Source organism: Thermobia domestica, chromosome 9 (genome assembly GCF_964235325.1).
Source record: "Thermobia domestica chromosome 9, izTheDome1.hap1.1, whole genome shotgun sequence".
Taxonomy (NCBI): domain Eukaryota; kingdom Metazoa; phylum Arthropoda; class Insecta; order Zygentoma; family Lepismatidae; genus Thermobia; species Thermobia domestica.
The window spans coordinates 219,716,215-219,740,849 of NC_137462.1; the positions used below are offsets into that span (position 1 = coordinate 219,716,215).

The 24,635-nt window shown below is 36.2% G+C and overlaps 1 protein-coding gene across 2 annotated transcripts in view; it reads right to left on the bottom strand.

Moving 5' to 3' along the window:
• The window catches only part of Cbl (E3 ubiquitin-protein ligase CBL), a 302,440-nt gene that overhangs the window by 12,296 nt on the left and 265,509 nt on the right, over positions 1–24,635 (bottom strand). For both annotated transcript variants that reach the window (XM_081725868.1, XM_081725867.1), the window contains one exon: positions 6,466–6,583. In XM_081725868.1, coding sequence (XP_081581994.1) covers positions 6,466–6,583 — 118 coding nt within the window. The remainder of the gene's footprint in view (positions 1–6,465; positions 6,584–24,635) is intronic.

Sequence of the window (24,635 nt, forward strand, 5' to 3'; positions counted from 1 at the left end):
TCACGTTAAACAATAGAGGGCCAAAATTTGACCTTGAAGGATTCCAGAAGGACATGTCATACCTATTTCAAACGGCCTCTGTATATAATTGATTTCTTAGATATGTTTCGAAAAATCTGACGGTAGGTACAGAAAAATATAATTATTTTAGTTTCGTAACTAAAATATTGCGATCAACAGCGTTAAATGCTTGACTAAAGTTATCACAAAAGACATCAACTTGGCTCCTTGTGTTTAGTTTGTTATAAATCCAGTTATTATTGGAAGATGAAATGTAATTTAGCGACACGGTGTAAATCCACATTGATGTTTTGATAAGGCTTGGTGAAAGTACTTAAACGTATGCGCACATATTATTTACTCACACACTTTAGGGAAAACTAAGGTTCAGGAAAGGCCCGTAATTCTGGATGTCATGTACACTGACTATTTATGAGTTTAAAAAGTAGGTTATTTTCCATTTATCAGGATATTACACATGTGTTAATGGAGAGCTTAATACGAAGTGTAGCAGATATTTAAGACTATAAGAAGAGTCCTTGATAATGCATGGTGGTATACGGTCAGGTCCCATAGATTCTTTTTTGAATTTCATGCAGGTTGGCTGGATATGCGCAAAAGGAATCTAATTGCTCGTGTTGCTGTTCGCCTGAGATGTGTATTTTGATTTTGATTTTGAGGCGTTCTGTAAACAAAGTGGAAGTACGGGGCAAAACGGTGGGTAATTCCACGTTATTAGCAAGCATATATTCATTAAGCTGAATGATAGATATCTAGATTTGCTCTCGACAAAACTCCGGTATTGCTTGCAACTGATATTTAATACCTGCTGAAAATATTGTGTATGCGGGTTATAAATATTAACTATATTTCGCTCTTCTTAAACAAGTGTATTCCCACAATAGAATTATGTATTTCACGTATCTACAATTATTTCAAATTCATAAAGAATTCAATTTCTATTAGTTTCACTTTACTTTCTGGGATATACATCTGTCTAGCATCATAAATAATATGATAAAAATGGTCAAATTAACGTTAGTATATTTGGGCTAGCAGCCCAAATAAGCTTTAAATTATTCAGTATAAAGTTTTGTGAAACTGCTGTCGTGAAAACTAACCAACCAAAAATACAGTACGATGTGTACGATTTCATATCTCTACAAATAACACTACCTAGATGCCGAAAACTAGTCACCTACTCTATTTTCTTCCCTCCTTCATATTTTATGCTTGCTACAGTTCCTTTTGTTACAATTAACATAGTGTTTCTTCCTCTAAGTATTTATCTTTACCCTACATTCTCCACAGCTCTTTTAAAACCTTTATAAATTTATGCTAATTTTTTATTTAGATTCCGCAATAAGAGCCTTATCATCTTGAAAGTGAATGCACTTAATTCTTTTATCTCCTACTGAAATATAATTACCTTCGGCAAACCATTTTTTTAATGGAAAAAGACAACGCCCTGCCAAAGTCCCCTTTAAACTTCATTTTCCTTTGCTTTCTTCTTTCTAATTCACCTCAGTATATATATATATATATATATATATATATATATATATATATATATATTTTTCTTTATGAGTCTTGATCTTTCCATTCTACCCATTTATTTAAAGTGTCTGTACCAAAATTTTCCAATTTATCTAGTTAAAAGCCTTGTCAAAATCAAGAAACAATGTGCGCTTCTTTCTTTTGTTTAGAAACCTTTCACTAACTACTCGCAGTAAATCAACAACATCTTTAGTACCTTTAGCCTCCTCTGTCCCCCTGATCGAAATGATTCCTTTTATACTTTCTAATTTGTTCACCCCTATATTCTAAACAATACACACAGCAGAATTTTTGGTGCATGCGATATAAGACTAATTATAGTCTCATTCTTTTTTAATTCGATTTCCTACCCAATGGAATCATTAGTACTGCTAAAAACCTTTTGGCTACTTTTCCGTCTCACATATTTTATTACATTGTGTATCTTTCTTCGTTTTCTTCTCCTATAATTTTAATTAGCTTTACTATATTTATACCTCTTGCCCTTCAATTCTTCGTCTTGCTACGAGTCTTTCCGAACTCATCCCCTAATAATATCATCCTCACTTAATTCGTTTTGCTTTTCAATACCTAGACTACATAACCGATTCGTACTTCTATACTATTCTTTTTTTTCTGAAAATCGCGCATGAAATTCATCATCTACACTTTCTGCATTGAACATTTCTGCAGCTGCTTGTGTGTTTTATCCATTCTCAATTTTTGGAATCATAATTGTTCCTCCTAACTTCCATTCTATTACCGCGGAGCTTTCCTCTCCCACATACATGTGCTTACATTTCCCTTCTCTTTTTGTCATCACAAGTCTTAATAGATACTTCGTTAGTTTTGTTTGCTTTCCTTCGCAATCTTTGTTTAAAATTTCTCATATATCCTTTTTCCTTCTTTCTTGCCTTTCTTACCTGATTTTCCTACATATTTCTTGTATAACCCATAGTCTCTTAGCCCTGTTAAATTCACGATAGTGTATCGCTTTCTCTGTTCCTCTGCGATCTCAAGCGCGCATAATCTGAAATAATCCTACTTCCGTTAATATTTTTCTTTCTTTTCCTTTTTTGTAAAATTAGATATTTTTCCCAAACTTTCTAACGATTTTATTTCTCACTTTGCCTTTTCCAACTTCTTGTTTTTGCCACTTTCCTCCGAGGTAAATTTTTCAGCTGAACAGTTGGATTTAAGGAGATTTTATCCCAGAACATGTTGGCCCCAGGGAAAACATTCATATGCTTTAAACTAGTTGGAAACTTATCTACATAATGCATTTGATATATCTGTTTATCGAAATGGGGTCCGAAATATCTCCTTCTTTATATTATTTTCTTAAGGAATTGATGAAATGTATGGTAGAAGGCACCAAGATTGCAATTGATGGGCAGTAGGGTGTCCCTTATTTTCGAAAATTGGGAAAATTAGCGGGCCACCCGTTATTTCTTTTCTTTTTCGTTAGAATAGGTTACACATCAAAAATTTCTTTAGTATTCAAATATTTACTGGTCGCTCAAGCCTTTTGAAATCAGATATACAGAAAGTTGCTATTCGTATATACTTCAAGAGATGTCCAACAGATAGCAGAACTATTGTAACAAAAGAAAAGAGCCATTGATAATAATTTCTTGTGGAATGTGCACAGAATTGCCTTCCTGTTTAACGTCTTTAATCTGTGTGCAGGATTTTGTTCCAATTTATATTTAGAGATCAATTTTAAGGTCTTTCTCTTATTAAATAACCAAACTACCGTTGTCATTTACGTGCAAACTGGGAGTTTAAACTTGGTTAAGGAAACTGGCTCTCTTTACTGTATCTGGTACGCTAATAGATCGTGGTGTTTGGTGTACCATCAATCAGTAAGACGTTTGAGAGGATCTCGGTGCATTAATTTTGAATGAGAAATGGAACAGAAAAAGAAAACCTCCTACTCGACTAGAAATAATAGTTAAATTTACTTGCTGGGCAGCACAGACCATGTGATACTAGGTAGCGAACTCCCTTCCAATAAACAGGTCCTGAAATTGTTTTTCCATCATCACCTATTGTTGAAAAAGACTGTACGAGAAAGTTCACACTGTGTAATGCGAGAAGTTGAGGAATTTAGGGAAAGAGCACGCATTCCAATTCGTGCGAGGAAGCACACGGTCACCAAAGTTGAACAGTTATTTGAGAAGTGGTCCAAATTAAAGAAAAATGCCAGTAGGAAAACTAATACACAAGTGAATAATGAAAAACAGTTTGTGGGTGAATTAGAAAAAAAATGTTTGATATCGCTTGTGCTAATGCATTGGATGTGATGAAGAATAAAGAAGATAGACTTCCTCATAGCGCAACGATAATCTGGCCGCCCAGGAATAATGGGTGGTGTGGATAAAACACTTGCCGTGAGAGAGTCAAGATCTAGAGAGAGACAGAAAATATTTAACAAAATAAAACAGAAAGAACTGGAACGTCAAAGCAAGGAAACAGTGGTGACTTTGGATGCAAGTATTTGTTCTGTTTCAACTCGAAGGTGACGACTCAAATGGAATTTCTAATGACACTTTTACTCACAACTTTCAACCAACTCTACAGAAGGTAACACCAAAGAAACAAGCAAGACAGTGTGTGTTTACTTCTGAATTGTGTGCAACATTAGATAGAACTAAAGTGAGCGTTAGGAAAGCAACGTATTTAATAACTGCTACTGCACAGAGCTTAGGACATGATACAACTAAACTAGCTATAAACCGCTCAACAGTTTTACGTAGTCGGCAAAATCATCGTAAAGCATCAGCGGAAATGTTGAAAGCCAAATTTAAAATCGAGGGGCCACTTCAGGTTCAGTGGGACAGCAAAGTAATGGAGACGAGTACAACAATAAGAAAATAGAACGTTTACCTGTGGTTGTTAGGGACTTGTCTGGTAAAACTGAAGACAAAGTGCTAGGAGCCGCAAAATTAGAAAGAACCACTGGTTTTGCACAAGCTACAGCAGTTGTTGAATTGTTAAAGGACTGGAAAATTGCCGACAGAGTAGCTGCACTGTGTTTTGACACAACTGCGAGTAATACAGGGAATGCATCGGGTACCTGCACGCACTTACAGCGTCTTTTAAAGAAAACTTCTTAACTTTCCATGTCATCATCACATTTTGGAATTAATGCTTGCTAATGTATTTAAAATTTGCGTTTGTGGTAGTGTAACGACTGGGCCCAATGTCGCATTGTTCGAGACATTACAACAATTTTGGGACAAACTCGATCTCACCAAATATGAGCCCGGTATCTTAAACAAAGTTATATCTGATTTACTGGGAAACAACGTAGAATCTGTTCTGGATTTTGCACAACGTCAATTGCAGTCAGATCATTACAGAGCTGATTATCTGGAACTTCTAGAATTAATAGTAATATTTCTTGGACAGCAACCACAGAGAGGAGTTCACTTTAGAAGACCAGGTGCGATTCATCATGCCAGGTGGTTATCGAAGGCACTATACAGCTCCAAAATTTACATGCTTAATTCTCAGCTTCGAATAACCAAACAGGCAGAAAAGGGAATCCAAGAAGTCTGCATTTTTTGACTGTGTTTTATGTTAAAGCATGGTTTACAGCAACGCATGCTGAACTCGCTCCCGCTTGTGATATGGAACTACTTCAAGGACTTATTTAATTCAAGAGCAAGATTCCACGTGTTGCAGAGGCTGCGCTTCAGAAGCTGATGAGACATTTGTGGTATTTGAGTGAGGTGCTGGTCGCTTTGGCTTATTTTGACCAAACGTTGTCGCTAGAGTGTAAACGAAGAATGGTAAAGGCTCTAAAAGAACGTGAAGGGGGAAATACTCCGTCTCAACGCAAGATTATTGATAACCCAAGCAAATACTTGCATGCCGAAATTGATTCATTTGTGACCAGAAAATCGATTCTGTTCTTTCAGTGACTTGGCATACCTACACACTTTCTGCAGAGTGATCCAAGTACATGGGGTGAAAGAGAAGACTTTAAAATGGGACTGGCAATTGTTCGGCGTTTGAACCTTGTGAATGATAGTGCTGAAAGAGCAGTTGCTCTAACACAAGAATTTAACAGAGCGATTGTTCGTGATGAACCTCAAAGACAGTTTTTGCTGCAAGTTGTCCAAGAGCACAGACGAAATTTCCCCAACTGCAAGAAAGAAACTCTTAGTAAAGAAAATCACTAGAGATGTATGTGTGTAATTATGTATTGTATATAATGTGTGTATGTGTGAAAAGTGGTATTTACACCAAATGTGTTACGAACAAAATGTTTTCTTCCATTCGGTTACGTAGACCTGCGCAGGTAAGGCTCTCTTGTAATTGTATGAATGGCTTACAATAGAAAAAAGCTAATAAACTTTGTTGAGCTTGAGCGACCTCTAATTATTATCGTATCAAACTGAAATTTTGCTCAAATTCATTTTATATGGAAAGGAAAAAATATAAGAGGTGGCCCAGTGATTATCTCAAATTTCGTTTTTTGGGTATGCATAAGGGACACCCTAATGGGCAGTATTAAAGAGAGCAATTCTTACTTTCAGATGGAGATTAAATGGACAGAGGAGGACTGTAGATTAGGGTGTTCTAAACTGCGACAAATGGTCTTCAGTGAGGTACAACACTTAAGATGGTTATAATATGGTAATACGAGTACGCACCGATATCATTTCTCATAGGATAAAGCAAATACTGAACAATATTCTATATTGTTTATATTTCTAAATGATGATTTTGCTCCTTAATACGAAAAATATTCATTTCATCTTTTAATAATTCTAATGAAATTCCTTAATATTATACTATCATATGTGAATCTGTATGTGCTACAGTATTATTCAGTCTAGGATATAGGGAATCTACCTTAGCACCGCATATCGACTTTTGCAGTTCAGTATGTTGCATATCAATTCTACATTTTCTCACCTGTTTTCAGTAGTTTTTGGTGTTAGTTTCTGCGATGAAGAAGGTACGCTAGGAGAGGGTAGAACTGTTTCCACATCAACCGTGGATTTGTTCAAATGATTAATAATAGTTGTGCTTCCTGTAAAAGTATGAGAAATTTCATATATGGATAATACAATAAGAAAACAGAAATGAAAATTTTACATTGTCATTAAATTGCAATAAAGAAATGAACATACACACAGAAATTGATTAGAGTTATTAACATCCTTATTTTTTAATTTCTATATTAGCTTTCTCTTTTAAAGTTTTCGGATCTAAGTTCTCCTTTTTTCATTTTTTTTTTTTTTTTGAGAGAGTTGGGAAAGAGGATTTTTTTCATAGTATAAATAAAAGTCACTACACGGAGACAACCTTGAAGACATGTGGAGTTCGTGGCATTTTATTTATTTATTTTTCTCATTTATTTCCCGTACCTCATCTTATATTTTTGCAACTGTTCTAAAAAAGAAAAAAAAAATAATACAGGAATGACGAAACAAGTACAGAGTTGCCATAAAATTTTTAAAATCATTTTCCATGACTTTCCATGACTCTTCAGCTGTTTTGAACTTATTTTCCATGACCGCTAGATGAAAAATTAAAGTAATACTTTTTTTTACGCCCTCCACCATCCTCCTAGCCGCCCAACGCACACCTTATTTATTTTCTTTCTTTTGTACACTTTACAACATATTTTTTCATGCATATAACATTTGGATATAATATGTTTTGTGTGAGAGAAAGAAAACCATCACCATGCAGTCTAAATGATTCGTTAAGTATATGTTTAACATGCGTTTTAAAAATAACAATAATTTACTTTCCTGGATACAATAAGTTTTGTGTGAGAGCAAGAAAAATTCTTGTCTTGAATGCTCTCTATGAATCTAAATGATTTGTTATGTGTTAACAAGTGATTTGTTATAATAATAGTGGTTCACTTTTTCTCTTCGTTCTCCAACCGTCCGATCTTCTCTGCAACTGCTTCTTATTCTATCTGCTTTTATCCTAATGACCTTTCTCTCGTCTGGTAGTTTCTGTAGTTCCTTTGCAATCCTAAGTTAGTTATTTTTCTCTTTCTTTTCCTCTGTCTTCTGCTTTTGTGCCTCTTCCAAAAAAACTTCCATACCTCTGTCTTGCTGCTTGAACAGATCCCAATATTTTACTTGTAACAGTTACATGTTCTCTGCCACCATGAAACTGAATGGCCTCGTAAACAGTTCTCTGTGTTATGATGCTGAACTCACTGTAATTCTCAACCATGAAGTCTTTGTTGATCAAAAATCCAGACTCCACAGATGCATTACCATGCGAAACAATCAACACTAGCTTTACAACTTGCCACAGTTCAGCATACATTTTATCCTGAAGAATACGTAAATAGAAATAATCTAATCGCTGTGGTTTATTAGCATGTTCTTCGAATATGTTCTTCAAAGAACCGTTTGCCTCAAACATAGCTGAAACTATTGATGCTTTGCCTTCTCTGCAACACTTCCACTTATTCTGCTTAAACTGAAGAGTCCCTTAAGGAGAACATTTGCTCTAGATTTCCCTATCTCAGGTTCGTTCATTATAATTGCTGGATCAAAACAGGACACTCCTCTCACTTTAGGATATTGAAGGGGGCATCTCTCTTTCAACTTGTCCACCGTTCTCATGAGAAATGTCCTACACTCATTCCGAAACTGTAAAACACTTACATCTTTTACACCTTTGACTTCTTTTAAAAACTTTTCACACTCGAATCCAATGTCTACTTTGGAGGCAAGAAGCAAGGCATCTGACTCTTTATCCATGTATATAGTATACAGCTGCTTGACAGTAGTAGCTTCTTCCATTACTCTTGGTTTGACAATTCGAGCCATGAGGACCCTCCGAAGCTTGGAACCTTCTAAAAAAGCCTTGGCAATCACATGAGATGATCTTAAAGAAACTCAATTTACATTTCAGAAAGGGGTCCTGCATGTGCTGAGTAACCCTTTTGTATGGCTCAGAATTTAATGGTTTTGTTTCATGAATGTACTTTTTTACATCCTAAAATATTTGCAATGCCACTTCAGTGCATTTTTCATTTTCCAGTCTCTTGTTGAGCAATACCTCATAGGGAACATTGAGCTACCTGTGACTGCTGTATATTTTCCACGTCTTGCTGGTGAGTTATTAAAAATATAGTACAAATCTCTCAGAAATAAGTTTACCTCCCAACCAACTCCTCGCATTTCAGTACCAATACACCCATGAACGACATGTAACCGACAAAAATGCCAATATCAAATAGTTGCTTTTCAATTGGATCTTCTGCTAACATGTCCTCTTTCAGTTTCTTCAAGAAACTCAAGTTCACATCAGGTTCATCCATGGATACTTGCAACACACTTCTTCTTGGTAGATCTGCTATGTAGACGGGCATAGGGTCCCAGAATGTCACCTGCTGTGGTTACATTAAAAAATATGCTGTTCAAGTACTGTGTATACACAAGGTTCCTTTTAGTGTCTAAATACCTAATACACAGGTTTAACTAAGTCTTTTGGACAACATTATTCAAGGCTTCGTCAAAAAAAATCACGAAGTCCTCACAGCACCTCAATCTGTCTTTCAGTTCAGTATCAAAGTATGGAGCTAGGCCATGATTTATAACATATGAATACTTTGTTCTTCCCAGCTGAAATTTGCTGGCAATTGCACTATCATGAAACATGGACCTGAAATCCCGTGCACTATCATGAAACATAGATAACACCGCCAATCGTAACTAATCCTTTCACAGGAGTTACGAGACAATTTATCTTCCACAAATTTCAAAGCCCATCGGATTTCCGCAGAAGTTATATCAGCACACGCAACACTTGACAGAACGTTGTGCGAGTTTGTGTCACTGGTAGATGTCGAAGGACCCTGAATTGCACTTTGTTCAGCACTGTTTTCACCACTGTTGCAGTCAGTCTTGTATTTGAAAAAAGTTCCTATGGTCGGGTGTGATGACTTGAGAAGAAGCATCTTTTGGTGACCCGATCTCATTGCATGGGATGTGGTTGCTGTTATTCCTATGTTAGATAAGACACGTCCTTTTTGCACAGGCTGCAATAGGCATGATGTATGTCCTCTGATTTCTTCAGCCATCCAACAAATGCAGGATATGACAGTTACAGCCACTGGTTGCTGAATGTAGTCTTTTTTTTTTTTTTTTTGTCACATTGTGATGTTACTGAAAAATACAACAAATAAAACATTAAATAAATCATTCTGGAAAAGATATTCTGTGAAAAAATAGCAAAATAATTAAAAAGATAAATAATTTTTTTTTAGAACTGTCAAAGCTAAAATTAAATAAAAAATGTCCAGCTTGCGGTGATCAAGTTACCCAACGCGGGCTGCATGACCTCTCATGCATGAAGAGCATTGGCAGAAACACCAGACATTCATCTGTTAATGACCTCATTTTGCGAGCCTTCACAACGGCAGGAATTCCTTCCATTCGTGAACCGTCAGCCTGTTGTCGTTCTGATGGTAAACGACCTGACGGCATGACATTAATACCTTGGATGAGAGGCAAATCATTAGTATAGGATTTTACATGTTCGGACACATTTGTCCATTCAAGCCTCCCACTTACTGTTATGAATGCTGGAGAAGTTGCTAGACGTAGAGAGGCAGGAAAGGCAAGAAAATACAACAATCTCTTCGACAAATTTATTTTTGCTCCAATAGCCATCGAGATCAGTGGGGCATGGGGTTCTAGAAGCCTTGATTTTATCAGAGAGGTAGGCAAACGCATATCTATCGTTTCTGGAGATGTTCGTTCAGCATCCTTCTTAATACAACATATATCCATTGCGGTCCAACGTTTCGTCAGTTCTTGGTACGTTGCCGCCTGCAAGGGAACTGGAGGAGATATTTCTTCTCTCGTAAAGCGGGGCAAAAGGCCGCACTTAATGTTCAGCATGCTATTGCTGCTATACCAAAAACGATATTGAGATGATCCATACCAGTTAACAAACCTTATTCTTTTGCCTATAAAACAGACTGGGTAGATCTATTGTATATGCAAACATTTATTTTATTGATATTTCTATATAGAAATTCACAAACTAATTACATTATTTGCTAAAATATTCTTCTGATATATGTACATATGGTTTCTATTGATTGTAATTAATATTTTAAATAAGTATAAATAAAAATATATTTATTATAGCAATAACGTTTCCATATCATAGCGATCTCTTCGCCAGAGTTTTATCTCTTCGTCGTAAACATTCCCTAACCCTTATATGCATTAGAACAATAACCCTCAGCAAAACAGTAGGTCATATTACTTCTTCTGTCATCACTGGGTTGTTCGTATGTTGTAGTTTCAAGAAGACTTTTTACAGTGTGCAACAAATTTAAACTTTTTTCTGTCCTTCAAATGAAATTATGTGATTTTAACTAAATGACAGGTGCTGAATTCATTGGTGGAAACAAAAATGTTCCATCACATCATGTTTTGGTTGGGCAGACCACAACACATTATACGAAATGTACATATTTACGTATATTTACTATCTAATGTAGGCTGGGAAGGCGTATTATACTAACATTAAATTTTGTTGACTTACATTTTAAAATACTTTCTTTGGTCGCTTACGCTTGTAGACATCTTCTGGAATCTCTCTGACGATAGACCAGCAATATTCAGCAAGATACTTTCAGTCTATTTCCCACTGTAACGCTTTTCAAATGTGACAATGTCCTGATGAAACCGTTCTCCGTGTTCATTACTTACTACGCCGAAGTTTTGAGGGAAAATGTCACGATGTGGGTGCAAAAAGTGTAATTTTAATGATATGTTGCATCCCATGAGTTGAAAATTCCGCATCATGTCACTAATAATAGCTTCATAATTTTCAGCTTTTACATTTTTGAGAAATCTTCAACATACTAGTTTAAATAACAGCCAAGCTAATTTCTCAATTTCAAAGAATTTAGTTTCAAAATCTTCATCCTGCATGACTATTTTAACCTGTGGACCAACAAATACTCATCCTTAAGTTCGGGGATTTCTCCTTAAGATGCGTAAAAGCAATACCTTCTCTATTTAGTGAATTAACAAAAATCGTCATCAACCCAAGTTTTATATGTAATGGTGGCAAAAATACTTCATCACCACTCGTAAAAATACGCTATTTCACTGTATAAAATTTCAAACTTTTCAATTTTTCACCAAATTGGTATGTGATACACAAAAAGTAATTACAGATTCGATTTTCTCATGCAAAAATACATAAGAAAAACATATTTTCATGTAAAGGACATATTTCGTGTTGCACAGTGTTATTATTATTATCACACAAACAAAAACTATGTACTACTACCATTACTAAGATACCCACTTAGTTTGTGAAAAAGTATTAAAACAGCAAAATAATTTAAAACACATCTTCATACAATTTTCCATGACTTTCCATGACTTTCATCCCTTTTGACCTTGTTCCTATGACTTTCATTGACCACTTTCAAATTCCATGACTTTCCAGGTCTGTGGCAACCCTGAAGTAAGTAATTCGAAAGCTGCCATTACCTTAGTTTCTCTCCCTACGTTTCTTTTCATTAAGTTTAAAGTCCAGTTAAATTTCTTAAAAAATAGACCAACACTGGAACAAATTGTAAAGAAAGAAGAGAAAGCACTGTTTATATACCAACTAATCGTGAATAGTGAATAGCCACATCAAACATCTATCAAAATCTGATTGATCAAAGGCTGTTACATTAAAATTGTGCAAAACCGTCCATTTTAGTTCCAATTCAATATATCTCAGCTAATACGGAATTTACATAATAATAATAATAATAATAATAATAATAATAATAATAATAATAATAATAACAACAACAACATAAATCACTTGAAAAGCTGTCTTGAAAAATTAACTCGAAAATAAACTTGAAAAAATAAGCAGGTTTTCACTTTGCTTGTTCGTATCCTATTACAGGTTTATTCAGAAAGACATACAAACTTCGAATTTTCGCTAACTACTGTGAGCAATATAAAAAGTAAATAAAATTAGTATAGGACGTATGGGAATTAATTACACATGTAATAACTGCATAACCTAACATATCTACACAACTAAATCTGCGGGGGTTCAGTGGTAGAGAGATCGTCTTATGTCTGTGGGCTATCTAGTTCGATCCCAGCTCTCGCACCAAGTGGGCTTTGTAGCGGACTAACACCGCATGCGTGTTTTTTACAACGTTCTTTCGTGTCCTTCCATCCTTTCGTTCATTACCATTTCTCCATCTCCCTTAACCTCGGAGCATAATCATGGGACGCTAAACTAAAATAAAACCACCTACTTTGGAAATCACAACATGTTTATGTTTATTAGTGTAAATATGTTAGAGTATACAATTATTCGCCGTGTAATCAATTCTCATCACCCTATCCAGAGTAAACTCCCTTTTTCTTACCTATGTCTTGTCAATGCTGATAACAATCAGCGAAAAATTCGACATATACAATATTTGGATAAATTCATAACACACAAGCAAGGTAAATAATCTTTTTACTTTATTTAATTTTTAAAGTTAGACCAAACCAGTAATCTAGTATGCTGAAAAAAATACTGTTTACAAGATATCACAGGTTTTAATTTCGTATTTTTCTCAATTTCTCATGGTTCTTAAATAAATAACACCATACACAAATCATATCCCACGAAGCCATTGCTATGAAACAGACATATACACTCTTGATCTCTTGCAACTTTCTTTTCTTCGTGATTTTATGTTCACTTCAAGTTAGGCAATCTGTCTCGTAGCATATCTATTTACTTATTTATTTAATTATTATTTGTAATTCTTTATAACAACACGATGATGTACTCGATAGTATTGAAGGTCCAGATTTCAAGTTACCACTTTCACACTACATGCACGTTTCCAGCTATAACTCTGATCAATTTTTAGTGAAGATGCACACCTTTGCAAAGGGAACATCTACCTAATAAGTTTTTATTAAACAGTATACATTAGAGACAAAAAGATGAAGGGTTATAATTTAGTTTAAGTACTACTTAATTGGTGCGATTGAAATGTTCAACTGACGTATGTCACTTTCAAAGAAAGGAACTAAAAAAAAATCTACAATATCTGGTTAGTCCACGGTTGACGGAAAAGAGTGAAGTATGCGATGCAAAAAAGCTCTCTACTGTAAGCTGCACCACCCGATTATCAGGGAAGTTCTTCCGTGCCAAGAAGTGATTGAGATGACGGAAGAGATGGTAGTAAGTGAGACACGTCAAGACAATACGATGGATGAGAAAGGGTTTGATACTGTAGCTCATGGAGAATCTGCACCGTTCTCGAGCGAAATGTGGGCGTTTAACATAAGAACACAATTTCTGCTTTATTGCATTTCATGAAGTTCAGCATTGTAACGATTCACAGTGACAGTTTGCCTCGATTACATCCACCATAAACCACCATACCAGCAACAATACCTTCTTCGGGTGGAGGGTAGTTTTGTAAAACTGTACTGTATATTGATTACGATCCAGCAGCCTCAAAACTGCTCACCTCTATCCTTGGCCAGTGTCAACTTATGTGGCATTCACGAGTCCAACTTTTTCAAATTAGCGATTGGACGGAGCCGTCGAACGACAATGGTATGGTGTATGTCTGAATCACCTGCAACTGCACGAAAGTTTTCTAAGAGTCCGCTTCCATGGGGTTCCTAAGGAGCTCATCAGGAGCTCAACAGCTTTTAATATTGTGCCACAGACAGGTGTTTCACAAACCAATAGCGTATTTTGTATTCTTTCGCCACACCGGTCCAAATGCACCGTCATCCAGTTGTATACGCATAATCTTTATTAATGAAACTTAAATTCTCCACAAAACATGAATAATATATCATAGACATAATTCGGTACCATGCTAAAAAGGATATATGTATTTAAATACGAATTGTTATTTCTTGTGATTGTTTTCCATGTCAGTAATATATTTGTTTAATGGCAGCGTGCAGATAGCTTAATCTTCTTGTACATTGTGCACGTTACTACTATAAAAGTATGGAAAAAGCATCTCCTTCTGTGCAAACCTTTGAACATTGAAAAGGATTTCGGTTTATTTATTAGACAGCTTTAGAAGGCCGTCGAGGTTTTATGAGCAGGAGTGTACATGAACTGAATAATACAGAGAAATAACTTAAGAGATTTTGTGCATGGGTAATTCCTCGCTATTTTTTAATTTTTGTTTCATTAAAACTCAATTTTTGAACTTTATGCGGATATAAAGCCATTATGTTTTTAAGATAGGGCCATATGTCCGCAATTCTCTTGCAAAGTAGCAACGAAATTGTCTCACTGTTAACAGCGATATGGTCTGAAGTTACTATAACATTAGAAAAAAATATCAAGACCGTCCCTTTCCTTTTTTGGAATGCACTGAAACACTTAAACACAAAATCAATGTGAAAAGCACTGGTCACTTATATAACACTGTATAAGACACTATCACATAAAAAATTAAAGTTGAAGCACTAACAGTTTGTCCTCTAGCCTAAGCACGATCCGTATACATTACTTCATCTCCCTCAAAGGATAGGCTGTCGGGTCTTTGGTGGTTATAATTAGTAGTTATAACTACGTCACTGATAGGAATGTCCGTAGTATATTTTGTGAAGTTCGCACGTCGTAGGATGCTATTATAAATATATCTAATATCGGTCTAGTTTTCACTAGTCGTAGGAAATAGATGACAGAACACACTTATATAATGGTTAAAGTCGCTAGGAGGATAAACGTATGCATGACGGAAGAAAGTTTGTCAATTGAAAACCCTGATTTTCTGAACACTGTATATGTAGTTTATTATGTTAGAGACAATTATATGATTCGCAGCGGAGAAGCGAAAAAATATTGTTGCTGGCCTTGTGAAGTTCATTCGCTAGAGGCGGAAAGAAAAATGCTGTTTTGCAATTTTGTTCGTTGAAGGAAATCGTAAGTATGCAGGCAGTCTAAAAGACAGAATGCAGTGAGGTGAGGAATTATAAGAGAAAAAAAAGACAAGGGATCTGTTGCAATGTGAATACTAAGGTATGTACTAGATTTGGTCACTTCAAATAGTTAGCCTTATCATATTACATATCTTGTTTACTAATCCTCAATGTTTTGGCTATTTTCTTTTTTCTTTCTTTTTTTTCGTTTTCACTCTGCCGCTGAAACATGAAGAGTGCTCGGCGCGTGTCGCTGGTTCGTATCTGCTGGAATCATATTATTCTTCTTTCTTCTCTTCTTACCTCTTCTATTCTTCCTCCTAACTATTGCGTACTTTATTATCCCTGTATTATAAATGTTCTTCGCCATCATAATATGGTTTTATTATTTCTATAGAGATATTCTCTTCTCTCTTCCTGAAAGTGTGGGGCATGCGAACTCGGTAGAGATTATTATTTAGTTTTGAAAGTAATGTGGGCGGTCCGCAGTATTTGTCGGTCCATTCTGATGATTCACCGATCCGTCAAAAAGGAAAATAAATTAATACTTTATTTCCATTGTGGAAAGTTTCTTGCTTATGTTTCTTGTCAAAATATTTCTTTTGTTGTTCATGAGCCTTTAGTAAATTTTGACGTACTTTTTCTCTTAATTTTACAATTTGGTCTCTTTCGATTTGTATTTGGGGAGCAGTCTGTAATTGGCAATCACCGATTGTCCTCGGTTCGTACTCGAACATTAGAAAGAAACTTTATTTCTTCGTTCCTAATTGGACGAAACTGTTTAAACCAAAAGTGATGTGAGGTAATAGTTTTGGCCATGTTCCATGATTTTGTTGGACGAAAAATTTTAAGGAATTCTGTACAGTTTTATTCATGACCTCGACTAATCCTATATCTTGGTGATTAAAAGCAGGGCAGAACTTAAATTTAAAATTGTATATTTCTCCTAGTTTTTGGAGTTTCTTCGCTCTGTGAACTGGATGCTTGTCCAAATGAAGAAAACGAAAGGCGCCGAATTTTAAAATAATTTCTTCCAATAAGAATTGTTCAATTGTATCTGTCGTGATGCTATTAACACCTTTCGTCACTATATAACGAGTGCTTGTTTCGATGGCAACTAAAACATATTTTGGTTTCCCTTTTGCACGCGGATAAGGTCCTAAACCGTCAAACATCCATAGTTCTCCTATAAGGTCTGGCGGGTGGTGAAGGAGTTCTCCTTGTGGCTTTTTCCGGAGTTTCTTTAAAAGTTGACACTCTCTGTAGTTCTTAATTCTAGACGATAAGTATGACTTCATGTTTGGCATGTAGTATTTATTGAGGACGGTCTCATATGTCTTCGGAAACCCAAAATGGGGCGCTGACGGATCCTTGTGAATAGACTCGAACCATTGTCCTGCCTGCGGGATACACAAAAGATAAATTAATCCAAGTTCTGGATGTTGTTGTGTACGGTAAAGTAGGTTGTTCCTCAAGCGAAAATACTTAGCTGCTCTCATAGTAGAACTTTTTGTTGGTTCTTTTCCTTTCAAAACTGATATTATGTCAACGTACGAGTCAACTTTGCGCTGTTCTTCCCGTAAGTTCTTCAAAGGTCCTGGTTGTTGTATCTGAAGAATTGGTTCTTCTAAAAAATTAGAACGGTATGCATGCATATCCTCGATTGCCTAATGTAGGTCCGGCTCTTCTTGATTATCATTGCTGTTTTGTTCTAAGCGGCTGGTGATATCGGCCGGGTGCTTCTTTTCTTCAATATAGCAGACGTCAACATTATAGTCGGCTAAGAAAAGTCTCTAACGCGTGTATTTTCCTACTTTGTCCGGATGCGTGTGTAGAGAAGTAAGACATTAAGCGTCTGTAAACAATTTAAACTTACGATTAAGTAGGAAATATCTGAATTTGCGTAAAGCATAGATAATAGCGTATAGTTCTTTTTGCCAGACTGAACTTTTAGACTCGGTAGTTGTAAGACGACGGCTGCAATAGGAAACAATTCTTTCTTAATCTGTTTTGGGGTCATAACAAGCTAGTACCCTCCCCCAAGTTGGTGTGAGCTCGTGTCTGTATAGAGTCTTATCTCTAGCTTTTCGTCGAAATGGTAGAGAGATGGGGCATTCAAGATGTCTTCTTTCAGCTTCTCAAATAATTCATCGTGGTTTTCGGTCCATTTGAATTTAGCGTTTTTAGTAAGGAGCTGTTGAAATGGTTCTACCTTGGCCGTGAAGTCCTTAATATGACTTCGAAGATAAGAGCAAAGACCTATAAAGCTCTTGAGTATTCGTTTAGTAGTCGGTTTCTTAAATTTCTTTATCTTATTTACTATTTTCGGTGAGATGCTGATCTTTTCTCCGGATACAAGGAATGCTAATACTGGGAGTTCTCTATATAGCAAGTGTGTCTTCTTGGGATTGGCTCTAAAGTCATGCTTCCGTAGTTTTTGCAATAAAAGCTCAAAATCTGAAAGTTGTTCCCACGTATATGAACCAATCACCATGTCATCTGCAAAATTGGTAATGCATTTTGGTAAGCCATCTAATATCATTTTAATTACAATAGTCAAAGATTGGGAACTTGAGCCGTAGCCCATTACGCATCTAAGAAATTTAAAGCATTTGCGTGTATGGTTAACCTCAAAAGTCATGTATTTAGTGCTCTTTGGATGCAATAAGATTTGAAAATACGATTGCGAAATGTCCAAGGTCGAAATTAGGGTTTTCTCTTTTAAAACCTGCAAAACGTCTTCTGTAGACTGAAACGGGATGCTTAAATATTTGGTGTAACTATTGCACGCCTGTAGATTCAACACAAGCCTGAAATCTGAACTGTTGGGTTTTTTGATCGCAATTAGAAGCGAAGAGTAACTACTCGTCTGTGACTCAGTTATGATTTTGGCGTCTATCAGTTGTTGTATCTACTTATCAATTTGGTCCCTGATTCCTAATGGAATAGGTGGGGAACGGTGATGGAATGACGCACTTTTATCTATGCGTATTTTATGTTCGTATCCCCTAAAATAACCTATATCCTCCGGACTGTATGAAAAAACATCCCTGTATTTGTACAATAAATTGGTTACAGCTATTCGCTGGTATTCCGGTAAGTCGGGATTTATATTGAAAATGTCAATGTTAAAAGTTTTAGCGATCTGTCTTAATCTTTCCTGTATCTCTTCTTGAGTTCTAAATTGATGTTTTTTTCTTTTCTTCTTCTATTTTGAAAGAAAATTCTTCCACGTCCTCCTCTGTATACGCCACTGGAGTACCTTTACTTGAAGTTATTATGCGTGCCGTAGGGTTTGAGATTAATAACGTAAGGTCGTTACTCGGTACTCGCATGGTCATTGCCTCCAATCCATATTGTTCTAATATTGATTGCAGTGGAGTGACAATGTAAAATGCTGCGTCATGATTCTTCTTCGGAATTGAAACAGGAAAGTAGAAATGTGATTTTGCTGGGATCGTAATTTTACTAACTGTGAATACATTTGCGTTTCTCTGCAAGTACAAAGAACGAGTAGTTGCTTGCGATATTTCCTCCGTTTCCCTTTTTTCTTTGAGAATTATAAGCTTTCTACGATTTCTATATAATGATATAGAATTATACTCTAGGTCTATTTGAGAAAAAAGTCTGGTGAAAATGTAATTCTCAAAAATCGGATTAAAGTCAGCATCTATAATGCGGAAATAAAGTGAAAAGGTAGTGGTGCCAATTTTAAATTTAATTAGGGCTATTTCCTTCAAAGTCAGAAATTTATTAGCAATGCCCTTGATACGTGTCTGAAATGGTATTAATTTGTAATTTGGAGGTACGTCTCGTCTGGACCATAGACTAAGACTGGATCCTGTGTCTATTATTACTGGTAGACTGCTTGAATTTACCTTAATATTAAGTAATAATTTATTATTGTCTGTCCCCAGGTTGACATGTTCTCGGCGATCGTTGTACGTCGCGTGAGTGAAAAAAATGTCCTCCATATTACTAAAATTTTCCGCTTTTGCGCTATCTTGTTGAATTTAACGGTTTTTTAATTGTGGTGGTTTCTGTGTGGCTTTTCTGGAATGGTCCGCGAGGCCTGACTTTGGCCTGCGAGCCCACCAAAGTGTTTCCCTGGTTGGAATTTTTTGGATTATTCCAACACGAAGATGCGCCGTGGTTCTTCTTATAACATATTGGGCATACAGATATTTTATCGCCTTTTACAAAATTTTTGTTTTGCCTACAACCGTTATTTCCTTTGTTGGTATTCTTTGCGCCCGCCTTTTGTCCGTTTCCTTGACGATGTTTTCTTCCGTTATTACGCCTGAAATTAATCTTCATGGCATTCTGCGATACCATTAATAATAATTCGACCATTTGATTGGCTAGTTTAGTGAGATCCGAATGAGGGGGTTGTGATGGCGGGTTTTGACTTTGGTGGGGGTGCGGATTTAAAACTTCAGGTTGAATGGAAATTGACTGTGGAGGGGAAATATTCTGCAATGGAGGTGCAGAAGGTAATGATTGCGAATAACAAGGAGCAGGTTGGGTGTGATGCACAGTAGAAGTTGACTGTTGTGCATAGGTTGGCATTAACAAACTAGGATTCGTTTGGTTATGAAAGTCGTTTAAAGGATATGTTGAAGGGCGGTTAGGTTGACTAATTAAAGAGATGATTTGCTTGTGATAATTCCACATAGTTCCTCTTCTGCATGAGGTCCTGAGCCTTTTCTAATTTGTGGAGTCGATCCTGCAACTGCTGGACTGTTTGAAAGGATTCCAACGCTATCTTCTGTAATAAATTTCTCTGTAATCTAAATGAAAGAAAATGGGTTTTCTGTTCCTCCGAAGCCGCTGGCATTAGCTGTCTAATGGCCCTTAATTTCCTTAAGAAATATGAATCGACCGACTCATTTACGTTCTGCTGTATTTGGGAAATTTCTAATTCTGCCTTATATGCTGGCAAATTTGGACGAAACAATGAAATTAATTTACTTTTAAGTTGGTCGTAATCTAGGGCGTTAAACTGATTCTGATTTTGTAATTGCAATACAAAATCGAGAGCTACATCCTGTAAATACATCACGAGAATTTCTTTCTTCTTTTGGTGGGTTCATGCCTGGAGTAAAGCCAAATGATCGAATAACGTAAAAAATCGATCCGGGTCGTCTCTACTGTGACCTGAGTATCTAGTTAGATGGGGAACATTCGCGGGTATCCCGGAGCCTGATTCTGCCATATTATTGTCGTTCTCTCTATACGTATTTTTTCCAGATCTAGTTGTCGGCATAAATACCTGCTAGCCTAAAACGAATCAATTGACTGCTAAGAGTAATGAGAGTGCTATAACAACACGAATATTATTTTCATATAATCCTGCCTTAGTAACACCAACACTAATACACTGTATTTTAGAAGTTTTCAAGTCCGTTTTTCCGTTAATAAAAAGAGCGTCCCGTAGGAAAGTCCTTAAGAAGTGTCTGTACATAGACGCCGACGCATCTACCATGTAAAGTTATCTCAGTTTATGTAAGGTAGAGCAATTATCGTACACGGGAATTTGGACTTTTCCATCACCTTTTATTATAAAAGATCTTAAATACAGAAATATATTACAATAAGTAGTTCCTCTAATAATTTTAGGTAAGAAAGTGGAAGGAATCCAATGACCAGGCGTCGTAGGGCTTTGTAGCTGATGTTTCTCTCTTTAACCGGGCGTCGTGAGAGGGAATAAGTTTTTTTTTTTTTTTTTTTTTTTTGATAAGGTGTCTCTCGGTGACCGGGCGTCGTAAGAGAGAAAGGGAACTCAATGACCGAGCGTCGTAGGGCTTACGGAAAGGTGTCTCTCAATTGACCGAGCGTCGTGAGAGGGTAAGGTGTTCCCAATGGCCAGGTGCCTTAGGGCTTTAGGTGGTTCGATCAACCTGGATAGACTGATGACTGTTGAGGCGTGCACCTGTCTTTAATCCTAAAATGTCGGCTATCATCGGTGATCTCCATCTTGCCGACTGCTGGCGATTGTGGGTGACCCCTCTTCGGTACTGTCGTCTGCATTGTATTTGTTTACTGCCAACACGTGTAGTACACACATGGTTATTTCATGATATGAAGACATGCGGAACCTTACAATATAGTTTTGCTCAGCATATATTTAGTCATAGATCTATTTCTCCTTACTTTCTTTCATTCCTTTTTTTAAGTGTTTAGTATTTATGGAAGCTTGTACTTGATGCTCATGGCACATCCATAGAACCATATGGTGACGTTGCTGCAGAAACCCAATTGTTAGTGTTCGAAACGTGGTTTCATAACTGATGTGAAGGAACATCCTCTGGTCGATTGGTGAATCAGGAGGAGTATTCTCCACAAGCAACATCTCAGTTTTCAAAACTTTTTTCTGTCGTTAACGACAACGCTTTTGAGACTCACGCCATTTCTTCCTTTGGATTTTCGCTTCTGGTTCTGTCATAATGTAAAATCGCTCAAACCATCCTCAGGCAGCTTCAAAGGAAGCGGAACATCATTGAAGAAAACCACGTGTTTCTTTGTTACATGAGAGGGATATTTCTACAAGTCCTCCCAGTTGGCCTGCTGAAAAAGAAAGTGATGCAAATTTCACTCTCTTGCGTACTGTTTCTTCAGTAGTCTTTGCAAAAAGACAGTGCTTCTGTGCTTTTTGCTTTTCAAGTTCTATTATATCTATTTTTTTTCCGTTACTTTTGTTTTCGTTGCATCTTCCCTCTTCCGTCTCCCTTAACTTAAAGGGATATTTGTGGGACGTTAAACTGAAATATTTAATTTCAATTCAATTTGCATATGTTGTAATGAAAAAAGAAATCAATCAGTAGTTTCATGATGTGTGCTTATTTTACACTTAGATATAGTATATTGTTAATATCTATAATTTCCATAATGATAACGCTTGTACGAATCAAACATGTTAAGTTGTTCGCCTTGTTTCCCCCGCCTTCCACGTAAGGCACCAGTGCTGGAAAAGCCCGATGAGAAAAAATACAATCTTTTTTTGCCACCTTGGGATGTCCGTCCTAAACCGCCCCTGTCCATAATATTATATTGAATTCCTTTAATGATTGTTGTGTTAGTGATATTATTATTACATAATTTATCCATCGATAATATAATTTATCCATCGATGGCAACAACGTATCACCTCGACACCAAACGTGTGCCGTGTATAGCTTACTTGGAGTGTTATTTATGAGGGCGGTTAGGGTAAATTTTCTGCTTGAGTACAAAGGAAGCAGACCAATAGAACGTCTCGACTATATCACTTATCTTCTTCAATTTACCAGTTTTCCCTTCTAGGTGCAATTCGTTTTCTTCCATATTCTCTTTGAACGGCAAGTTCTACTGGATTTTGCCTGATCTTCTCTCGTTGCTTCCTTTTCTTTATGCGTTCTTTCTTGCGTTGCAAGCTTTTCTCTTTGTCGGACAGTTTTTTCGATTTACAGTTGATAGTATAATTCTGTTTCACATTTTTCACACTTTTGTCAGCCATGACAATTATAAGCACATACTACGAAAAATCTAGTAACCGACCAATGCAAGATCTTTTCTTTAACTTAGATTCAAGAAGAATAGTGAAAAGAAACTACCTCAGGATCAAAGAATATTTCAAATTGTCGTGTAATTTGCAATCAAAAATCAGGCGAACATTCAAAGGCTAGTTATTTCCAGAGATACAGAAAATAACTCATTAATTAATTACGCTGTTTAATGTAAATATCAAGTTGGACCGTTTGTTACATCATTTTACTGAAACCACGTAATTGCATGCTTATCTAAATCACTTTTTATCTGCCTTTGAATCTACGCACTTGGTCATAAATTTTGGCTGGATTATTACTTTAGCGCCTCTTTCAGCAGCGAGGCTAAATGAGATGTGGAATCCGAACCACCGTAATCGTTCAAATATTATCCCACTGGGAAACAAATCTGTAACCCCGAATACCACCCTAATAATTGAAAGCAAGTACTACGAAATGTATCTATTGCCTCAATTGGAGGTAAATGAACATTGTTACACGTGTTTTCATCTTAATTTCATTTTTATATCGGTGTGTTACATTTCTCTCATCCAAACTTTAAACCAAAGTCAAGACCGTCCACTACTAGTCAGGACCGTTCCCAACATTGTTTGTCAGAAGAGTGGACGCTGTTGATGAGGACGGTCATGACAAAAACTTCTATTTTAGCATAAAACTGTCGTATATATTTCAGCTGAAACTTTGTTTTTACTACGCCAATAGCTACCACTACAAAGAACAATTTCACGAAAAAACCTACATAAGCGTAGTAAATTTTACTGTGAAAACACTTAAAACGGTCTTGACAGCAATAAAAACAAGAAAGATATTTCTACGCATCTGAAAAGAGACACTTGTTTCACACAAGTTTACATGTGAGTCTTACACACTGCTATCTTAGCTTCTTATGATGTACTTTCCACTGCTATCTGCGCCAGCAAGTCGCGCTTGATTGAACAATAAATAAAGGGACGGTTTTGACATTATTTGTCGGGGACAAAAACAACCGATACCTAAAGCTTAACTATAAAAAAGTTATTTAAGACTGCAAGGAAAAAATTAAACACACAACTGAAACCAGTATTTATAAAGAATAAATCTTTTTACCAACTCAAGGATTGCTGTACAGCAGACACTTGTACTTGAAAATTAGCTCAAGGGACAAGGGACGGTCATGATATATTAATATCTTGCCTTTCATTAAAATAGCAAAATCTATTTTAAATACAATTACTTGCAATGTGTTTTGTATGTAACCATGTATCCCAACCAGGAAAAAAAATCAAGAACATACGCTTCATATGCTTCTCAAAATTTTCAATCGATTCAAATAAAAAAACAGCTTCCTCGTATTTTCTTAATGTGACCCTCATTCTATAAGATATGATATCGAGTTACCAAGAGATTCCTCGTCTTACATGTATTATTTCGTTGTCGCAGGGGATAAGGATAAACTGAAACATGTTTCTTTGTTCTGTACAGGATAGTTTTAACGCAATCAACCAAAACCGATGGTAGTAAATGGGAAGAAAAGAGATCGTAAAATACTTGAACATATTTTGATAATACAACTTTTTCCCCTTCCAAAAGCGTTTTCAGACTTTTTTTTTTTTTTTTCGTTACTCAGCTATGATGTTATGTC